Source organism: Scylla paramamosain, chromosome 5, assembly GCF_035594125.1.
Source record: "Scylla paramamosain isolate STU-SP2022 chromosome 5, ASM3559412v1, whole genome shotgun sequence".
Taxonomy (NCBI): Eukaryota; Metazoa; Arthropoda; class Malacostraca; order Decapoda; family Portunidae; genus Scylla; species Scylla paramamosain.
Genome location: NC_087155.1, coordinates 2,516,692 through 2,526,691, shown reverse-complemented (window position 1 = coordinate 2,526,691; position 10,000 = coordinate 2,516,692). Strand labels below are relative to the sequence as shown.

Below are 10,000 nucleotides of genomic sequence, written 5' to 3'. Positions count from 1 at the left end.
GTGTTTTTGGGGTGTTTTGGAGTGTTTTGTGAAAGTGTGTTTTTGGGGTATTCTGTGTTTTTTTTTAGGGTGTTTTGCAGGTGTTTTGGGGTGAATAAGTGTGTTTTAATGTGTTTTGGGATGTGAAAGTGTGTTTTGGGGTATTTTGGGATCAATTAGGGTGTTTTGGGGGTGTTTACGGGTGAATAAGTGTGTTTTGAGGATGTTTTGGGGTGTGAAAGTGTGTTTTTGGGGGTGTTTTGGTCTCTCTCTCTCTCTCTCTCTCTCTCTCTCTCTCTCTCTCTCTCTCTCTCTCTCTCTCTCTCTCTCTCTCTCTCTCGTTCTCTGTTATTTAACACCTTATAGCGTAACCATATGTAATCTAACCCTATGTAATTCATATTAGAGACACAAAGAGGATTACAACGTGGCATCTATTACTAACACCCTTTAATGGAATCCAGACCCGTTTATAGGCACGGGAAGGGGATTATAACACGCAAAACTTTATATTTATTCCTTATTATTCTATCTATCTCATTTCCACTCCTTTTATTTCATCTATAGACACAAATAGGGTTAAACATACTAAAACCTCTATATCACAGTTTTATCTTTATGTCATCTATAGACGCAGGAATGGGATTAAACACCACCAAAACCTCTTTATTATCCTCTATATCATCTATAAGCGCTGAAATAGAATTAAACACCATCAAAACCTCTTTATTATCCTCTATATCATCTATAAGCGCTGAAATAGAATTAAACACCATCAAAACCTCTTTATTACCCTCTACATCATAATGTCATCCCCTTCATGTCATCTATAGGCGCAGGAATGGGATTAAACACCACCGAAACCTCTTTATTATCCTTTATCTTATCTATAAGAGCTGAAATAGAATTAAACACCATCAAAACCTCTTTATTACCCTCTATATCACGTCATCGCCTTCATGTCACCTATAGACGCAGGAATGGGATTAAACACCACCGAAACTTCTTTATTATCCTCTATCTCATCTATAAGCGCTGAAATAAGGTTAAACACTCTAAAACCTCTTTATTACCTTCTATATCACAATATCATCCCCTTTATGATATCTATAGACGCAGGAATGGGATTAAACACCAACGAAACCTCTTTATTATCCTCTATCTCATCCATATGCGCTGAAATAGGGTTAAACACACTAAAACCTCTTTATTACCCTCTATGTCACAATGTCACCCCTTTTATAATATCTATAGACGCAGGATTGGGATTAAACCCCACCAAAACCTCTTTATTATCCTCTATCTCATCTATATGTGCAGTAGTAGGATTAAACACCATCAAAGTTTCTTTATTACCCTCTATGTCACAATGTCACCCACCTTTATGTCATCTATAGACGCATGAATGGGATTAAACACGCCTGAAACCTCTATTATCCTCTATCTCATCTATAAGCACAGGTATAGGATTAAACACCCTCAAAACCTCTTTATTACCCTCTATATCACATGTTATCTATAGATGCAGGAATGGGATTAAACACCACCGAAACCTCTCTATTATCTTCTATCTTATCTATAAGCACAGGTATAGGATTAAACACCATTTTTAGCAACAGCAATCCACTTTTTAGGTACAGGAAGTAGTAATAATGCTTCAAATCACTTCTAACTCCCTTTATAGACTGATAAACAGATTCAAAATCCCTTAAACTTCCCTAAATAGGCTCAGAATCTTTAAAACTGTCCTAAAATAGGATTAGAACCCTTAAAACACCCTTTGGACCCTTTTTAATGCAATTCAACCCTCCACACAGACACTGAGAGAAGACTGGAGCGGGTGGAGCCTATTCTTAAGTTCTACGTGGGGCCAACTCTCCTCCACTGGGCGGCATCAAAGGGCTAGCATGACCTGGTGGTTGACCTCCTTGTTCGGGGCTTGTCTGTGGGTGTATGGGGGGGGGAGAGAGAGAGAGAGAGAGAGAGAGAGAGAGAGAGAGAGAGAGAGAGAGAGAGAGAGAGAGAGAGTTGATAATGCAGAAATGTTAATCTGTCACTAGAACCATAAAAAAAAAAAACACCTTTGAAAACCTGCATCACTTCAACTGCATCACATCAACTAAGCCTTTTAAAAAAGTGTTTCTCCTGTTGATAATGCAGAAATCTTGTTAATTTGCCACTAGAACCATAAAAAAAAACACCCTTTAAAACCCTTGTCACTTCAACTACAGCCTTTGGAATGCAGAAATGTTGATAATCTGTCTTTAAAAACGTAAAAACATCCTTGAAAACCCTCGTCACTTCAACTACAGCCTTTGCAATGTAGAAATATTGTTAAACTGCCACCAGAACCATAAAAACTTCCTTGAAAACCCTTACCACTTCAACTACAGCCCTTGGAATGTAGAAATCTTGTTAATCTACCACTAAAACCATATAAAACATCCTTGAAAACCCTCGCCACTTCAACTACAGCCTTTGGAATGTAGAAATCTTGTTAATCTGCCACTAGAACCATAAAAACAGCCTTGAAAACTCTTGCCACTTCAACTAGAAGGAAGAAAGGCTTTTAGTGAGATCCAAGTATTATGTTGGCATCCCTGACTGCCCCCCAAAAAATCCCCTGACTATAGCACAGTAAACCAAACATACCTGCCTTTCATAAACAGTCACATTTCATCGTTCAACTGAGAGAGAAAAAAAAAAAAAAACACAAATTAAGCCAGTTTTGTTGACATCCGCAAGTGAGACGGAGTTTGTTCAGCCACATACACTGTTTCAACCACCACCACCACCACTACTATCACCACCGCCGTGTCTTCTGCAGGTGAATGCTTGTGACCGGTTGGGCCGCACTCCACTGGGGCTGGCCACCTTTGCCGGCCACTCTAGCACTGTCAGCACCCTGCTGCAGGAGAACGCCGCTCTCTCTGCTGAAGGTGGGAAAGAGAGAGAGAGAGAGAGAGGGGGGGAGGATAGGGAGGAATATATAGACACAGAGAGAGAGAGAGAGAGAGAGAGAGAGAGACTGTGTATTGAGAGAGAGAGAGAGAGAGAGAGAGAGAGAGAGGAGAGAGAGAGGAGAGAGAGAGAGAGAGAGAGAGAGAGAGAGAGAGAGAGAGAGAGAGAGAGACCCCGTAAACCTAACCTAAGCTAACACCCCCTAAACCTAACCTAACCAAACCTAAGCCAACAGACAAGGACTGGAGAATAATATCGCGTGAGGAGGTTGGTCTCTGCTTAGTTCGGGTCATTGAAGAAACTGCCGTGTGTTTCCTTTGACGCGGCGAGGTCGGAATGCTTCACTCCTGCTCTACCTGGCCGCCCAGCAAGGCTACCCGAACATGATGCATCGGCTTCTGTCCCCTGAAGGTGTGCTTAGGCGCGTTTTGGGATGTTTTTTTTTAAGGGTGTTTGAAGTGTTTGGGGTGTTTTGGGGAGTTTGTTGTCTTTTTGGGGGAGTGTTTTGGGGTGTTGGGTGTTTTTTGGGGTGTTTGGTGTGTTTTTTTTTGTGGGGGTTTTGGGTGTTTTTTTGGGTGTTTTAAGGGTATTTGGGTAGTTTTGGGTTTTTGGGAATGGGTTCAAGATGTTTTTGAGATGTTTGCAGTAGTTTGGGGATAGTTTGGGGTGTTTAAGGTGTTTTTGGAGAGTTTTGGTGTGTTTTAAATGTGTTTTGGGGTGTTTTTTGGTGTTTGGGGTGTGTTTTGAGTGTTCAAGGGTGTTTTGGGGTGTTTAAAGTTGTTTTTTGGGTGTTTAAAGGGTGTTTTGCGATGTTTTTTGGTATGTTTTGGGGATATTTAAGGGTGTTTTTTGTGATGTTTTGGAATGTTATTAGCCTCACACAACCCAACCTAACCTAACTTCACAACCCCAGGTATCACCAGACGTACGAGTACGTAACAACCCAAGGCGAAACCCCCGCTGTTTGTCACGAGCCTGGCAATGCCCCTCTTCCCCCCTTCACATTACAAGGCACCTGGGGTCAGGTCAGGTCAGGTAAGGTCAGGTTGGGTTGGGGTTTGGTTAGGTTGTTGTTGTTGTTGTTGTTGTTGTTTGTTTGTTTGTTTGTTTGTTTGTTTGTTTGTTTGTTTTTGCTTGTTCATCCCTTGCTTGATTCTCTCTCTCTCTCTCTCTCTCTCTCTCTCTCTCTCTCTCTCTCTCTCTCTCTCTCTCTCTCTCTCTCTCTCTCTCTCTCTCTCTCTCTCTCTCTCTCTCTCTGTTTATTAGTATTATTATATAGAACTATTACTACTACTACTACTATTAAGTAAATCCTCAATACATTACTAGTAGCTTGTTATACTATTATTGTTATTATTATTATTATTATTATTATTATTATTATTATTATTATTATTATTATTATTACTATTATTATTATTATTATTATTGTTAATATTATTACACTTTTGATGTATATATTTAATTTCTGTGTGTGTATGTGTGTATGTGTGTGTATTTTGAAATATTCGGTGTATGATGTTGACACACACAACACACACACACACACACACACACACACACACACACACCACACACACACACACACACACACACACACACACACACACACTCTCTCTCTCTCTCTCTCTCTCTCTCTCTCTCTCCTCTCTCTCTCTCTCTCTCTCTCCCTCTCTCTCTCTCTCTCTCTCTCTCTCTCTCTAAAACACAAAAAAAACACTATTATTCACCTCCAAACACACCCAAACACACACATCCATTTTCCTTTACCCTATAAACACTCAATCCCCTTCAACACACCCCAAAAACAACCCCAAACCACCCCATTTTCTATTTCAACCAACCCTAACCAAATATAACCTAGCCCAAACACTCCATAAAAACCCTTAAACACCCAAAAACACCCCAAAACACCCCAAAAACCACTTCTAAAAACACACATTTTCTATTTCAACCACCCATAACCTAACCTAGTCAAAACACCCAAAACAAAACAAAAAAATCCAGAAACCCACCAAAAACACCAAGAAAACATCCAAAAACATCCATTTTCTATTTCAGCTACCCCTAACTTAATGTAACCTAGCCAAAACACTCCAAAAAACACCCTTAAATAACCAAAAACCATACCAAAAAACACCCAAAAACACCCAGAAAACACCAAAAAAACAACCCAAAACATCCAAAACACCCCAAAGCAACACCAGGTCCCCTACATCTCAAACCCACCCAGAACTAACGCAGACACTCTTACAGGTGAACTTGAAATCGTACAACAGCTTCCCCCCCACACAGGCCTACCAAGACCTGCCGCACCATATGAGGGACATGGAGATCAGAAAATATTATGACCTTAAGCACATTGGTGATGAGGGTCACGATCACCAACGTCATGGAGGCCATACTTGAGTCGGCCTTTCAGTTAATTCTGCAGCTGTATATCGTTGGGACGCATTACACTGAGCTGGACCAGGTTTGTGTGTTTGTGGGGGAGGGTTTGGGGGATGTTTGGGTGTGTAAAGGTGTTTTTTTGTGTGTTTTTGTGTGTTTTGGTTTGTTTAAGTACATTTAAATGTGTTTTTTTTGGTGTTTTAGTTAAGTTTTAAGTGTTTAAGTAAGTTTTACTGTTTAAGCCGTGTGCTACCACAATAATAACCCCTGGTAAACCACACAACACACACAAAACATAAAAAAAAAAAACACCATTTCTATCTTCTATCAAAATCTTTTAGAGATTTTGGTGAAACTTTTGCTGTTGCCTTGAACATATCAAAAGCTTTTGATAGAGTCTGGCACAAAGCTTTGATTTCCAAACTACCCTCCTACGGTTTCTATCCTTCTCTCTGTAACTTCATCTCAAGTTTCCTTTCTGACCGTTCTATTGCTGCTGTGGTAGACGGTCACTGTTCTTCTCCTAAATCTATTAACAGTGGTGTTCCTCAGGGTTCTGTCCTGTCACCAACTCTCTTCTTATTATTCATTAATGATCTTCTAAACCAAACTTCTTGTCCTATCCACTCCTACGCTGATGATACCACCCAGCACTTTTCCACGTCTTTTCATAGACGTCCAATCCTTCAGGAGGTAAACATAGCACGCAGGGAAGCCACAGAACGCCTGACTTCTGATCTTTCTAAAATTTCTGATTGGGGCAGAGCAAACTTGGTATTGTTCAATGCCTCAAAACTCAATTCCTCCATCTATCAACTCGACACAACCTTCCAGACAACTATCCCCTCTTCTTCAATGACACTCAACTGTCCCCCTCTTCTACACTGAACATCCTCGGTCTGTCCTTTACTTATAATCTGAACTGGAAACTTCACATCTCCTCTCTAGCTAAAACAGCTTCTATGAAGTTAGGTGTTCTGAGACGTCTCCGCCAGTTTTTCTCACCCCCCCGCTGCTAACTCTGTACAAGGGCCTTATCCGTCCATGTATGGAGTATGCTTCACATGTCTGGGGGGGTTCCACTCATACTGCTGTTCTAGACAGGGTGGAATCAAAAGCTTTTCGTCTCATCAACTCCTCTCCTCTAACTGACTGTCTTCAGCCTCTCTCTCACCGCCACAATGTTGCATATCTAGCTGTCTTCTACCGCTATTTTCATGCTAACTGCTCTTCTGATCTTGCTAACTGCATGCCTCCCCTCCTTCCGCGGCCTCGCTGCACAAGACTTTCTTCTTTCTCTCACCCCTGTTCTGTCCACCTCTCTAATGCAAGAGTTAACCAGTATTCTCAATCATTCATCCCTTTCTCTGGTAAACTCTGGAACTCCCTGCCTGCTTCTGTATTTCCACCTTCCTGTGACTTAAATTCCTTCAAGAGGGAGGTTTCAAGACACTTATCCACCAATTTTTGACCACTGCCTTGACCCTTTTACAGGATTGGCATTTCAGTGGGCATTTTTTTTATTGACTTTTGTTGCCCTTGGCCAGTGTCCTTCTTACATAAAAGAAAAAAAAAAATGTCACCCCTCCATCACTTTCTACAACATCATTACCACCACCACTCTTACACCACCCAAACACCCAAAAACACCAAAAAAAAAAAAAAACATAAAAACACACAAAAAAAACAGAACACAAAAACACCCCAATCACCACTATTTTTCATTTCAAATACCCCTACCCTAACTTAACCTAGCCAAAACACACAAAAGTACCCATAAACACATAAAAACACCCCGAAAACACTCAAAAACATCCTAAAAATACACAAAAGTACCCCAAAAAACACACAAAAAACACCCCAAAACACCCTTAAACATCCCTAAAACACCTCAAAAACATGCAAAAATACCTCAAAACACCCTAAAGTACCCAAGAAACACACATAAACACCCAAAAAACACCCTTAAACATCCCAAAACACACAAAAACACCCGAGACAACCACTCCATCATTACCACCTTTCCTCCTCCTCCTCCTCCTCCTCCTCCTCCTCCTCCTCCTCCTCCTCCTTTCCCACAACAGGCTTATGATGTGACACTGGGCAGCATCCTATCTTTGTCACCACTGGGCCACAACACCCAGCTCTCAAAACAGGTGTTCTCTGTCCTCATCTCCCTCGTGTCCCTCACCTGGTCCTTCACGTCCTACCACAGGTTCTCAAAACTCAGAGGGGTGACTATTTTAGACACACTGCCCCTCCTGTTCACAATATTCTTCCAGGTAAGGTCCTATGGGGGTTATTTTAATTGTTTGTTTTGTGTTTTTAAGTGTATTTGTGGGCTCTGAAGATTTTTTTTTGTGTGTTTTTTGGGTTTTTTTGGGTGTTTCAGGGTGTTTTTTGGGTGTTTTAAGGTATTATAGGTTATTTTGGGGTGTTTTGGGATGTTCTTGAGTGAATTTTGGGTGCTTTTGGGATGTTTAAGGGTGTTTTTTGGTGTATTTGTGAGTTTTGACTGTTTTTTTCTTGTAAGTAAATTTGGGGGTTTAATTTTTAATTATTTAATTAATTTATTTATTCATTTATTTTTTATGTGTGTGTGTGTGTGTGTGTGTGTGTGTGTGTGTGTGTGTGTGTGTGTGTTTAGGTACAATTATGAGGTTAAAATAATAATAGTAATAATAATAATAATAATAATAATAATAATAATAATAATAATAATAATAATAATAATAATAACAACAACAATCTGTGTCCGCAGGTGGTGTCCCGCGCCATCGCCTGTACAGTGTTCACTCTGGCACACACGTGGAAGGTGTTTGTGGTGTTGGGTGTACACTTTGTGATGGTGCTGGTATTTAAACTCAAGCTGGAGGAGAGGTGAGGATGTGTGTGTGTGTGTGTGTGTGTGTGTGTGTGTGTGTGTGTGTGTGTGTGTGTGTGTGTGTGTTGCCCTGTCTTTCATTGTTGAGATTGGTGAGGCTCTGTGTGTGTGTGTGTGTGTGTGTTGCCCTGTCTTTCATTGTTGAGATTGGTGAGGCTCTGTGTGTGTGTGTGTGTGTGTGTGTGTGTGTGTGTGTGTGTGTGTGTGTGTGTGTGTGTGTGTGTGTGTGTGTGCCCTGTCTTTCATTGTTGAGATTGGTGAGGCTCTGTGTGTGTGTGTGTGTGTGTGAATTGAATTTATTGAGTAAGCTCAGACTTTATATAAAAGTATGGAGCACAGCTCTCCAGGAAAAGAATACAAACATTATAACAGAATTATATACAGAATGTGCATAATATTACATAAGAAAAAAATACATACAAATGAAATACACTGTAAGCAATGGCAAAAAATGAATAAAAAAAAAAATGTGTATGCATATATAATGATACATACTGTTACTAATTAAGAAATTAGAAAACTATTGAGGTGTTTTGCATACTATTTATCTAAACATGTGTAGCACCATCCTTAAAAAGAAAGATAATTTCTTCATCACACTTGAACTTGTACTTTGCATGAACAAAGCATATTTTAATTGTGTTGGCCTATTTATGTAATAATTTGCTATATACATATTACCTAACCTAACAATTTCCACATCCGTACATTCAAAAAGAACATGAAATTCATCTCCTACTACCTCAACATTACACTTGTTACATACCCTATCTTCTCTACTGACGCCTTGATACCTACCAACATTTACAGGAAGTCTATTATTACAAGTTCTAAATTTAGTCAACTAATAATCTGTCACCCTTTGTTAACTTTTCTAAATACTGTTCTCTGCCAAAATCTGTCTTAAACACCCTATAATTGCTACTTAATGATTTTGTTTCTAAATTATGATGCCAAGTTACAAGCCACTGATCTTTCAATCTCTGTTCCACAGCTTTCTTCGCCCATCTTGAATTAGGAACATCTTGCAACAACCACATACCAGACATTCCACAGTCATTACAAATATTCTTTATACAAGCTAACCATGGAGAAGTATAAAGCCCTAAGCTATCCAGCTGCAATAGACATTGGTACATTACATAACACAATTTAGTATTTTTACCTGAAATTAACCTAGACCAATAACCTATAATTTTTTTCTTCATATAAATATCAAGTGGAAATATACCCAGTTCACCATACACCATGTCATTACAAGTATTCTTATGAACACCCAAAACCTGTTTTAGAAATTTCATGTACATATACTCTAACTCCCTAGCAATATGGTAACCACAAATTTCAGATGCATAAGTCAATATAGGTAACACCGTGGTGGTAAATAATTTGAGTTGTATATCCACTGGCAAGTCAAACTTCCTACACTTACTTATTAATGAGTACATTGCTCTTGTGGGTGTGTCTTTTAGCTCCAGCTCACCTCTGCAAAACCTTCCATTATAATTTAATAACACTCCAAGATACTTATACTCTGTCACTACTTCAATGTTTTCACCACCAAATTCAAATTCATAGTTAGATAAATTTTGTCTTCCCCTACTAAGCACTACTACTTTTGTTTTGTTACAATTTAGCTTCAATTTCCATTCATTACAATATAAATTCAGAGCAATCAGTGCCTGCTTCATTCCATCCTCACTGTCACACAAAATAACTGTATCATCTGCATACATAATAACAAATAGTTTAAGATACATGTTTAAGAAATCATCACCAGAATTT

At 39.4% G+C, this 10,000-nt stretch overlaps 1 protein-coding gene and 1 long non-coding RNA gene across 6 annotated transcripts in view; both read left to right on the top strand.

Moving 5' to 3' along the window:
• LOC135100277 (uncharacterized) overlaps positions 1-3,281 on the top strand; it is a 3,563-nt gene extending 282 nt beyond the window's left edge. Inside the window, exons 1-3 of one of the 2 annotated variants that reach the window (XR_010268567.1) lie at positions 1-1,924; positions 2,807-2,918; positions 3,169-3,281. The exon at positions 1-1,924 is cut by the window's left edge and continues 282 nt beyond it. This is a non-coding gene — a long non-coding RNA (uncharacterized LOC135100277). The remainder of the gene's footprint in view (positions 1,925-2,806; positions 2,919-3,168) is intronic. The other variant, XR_010268568.1, reaches the window with a different exon arrangement.
• A 1,956-nt stretch (positions 3,282-5,237) lies between these two features.
• LOC135100417 (uncharacterized) overlaps positions 5,238-10,000 on the top strand; it is a 13,108-nt gene continuing 8,345 nt past the window's right edge. For all 4 annotated transcript variants that reach the window (XM_064003262.1, XM_064003259.1, XM_064003260.1 and 1 more), the window contains exons 1-3: positions 5,238-5,413; positions 7,416-7,613; positions 8,093-8,211. In XM_064003262.1, coding sequence (XP_063859332.1) covers positions 5,288-5,413; positions 7,416-7,613; positions 8,093-8,211 — 443 coding nt within the window. In that variant the 5' untranslated portion in view covers positions 5,238-5,287. The remainder of the gene's footprint in view (positions 5,414-7,415; positions 7,614-8,092; positions 8,212-10,000) is intronic.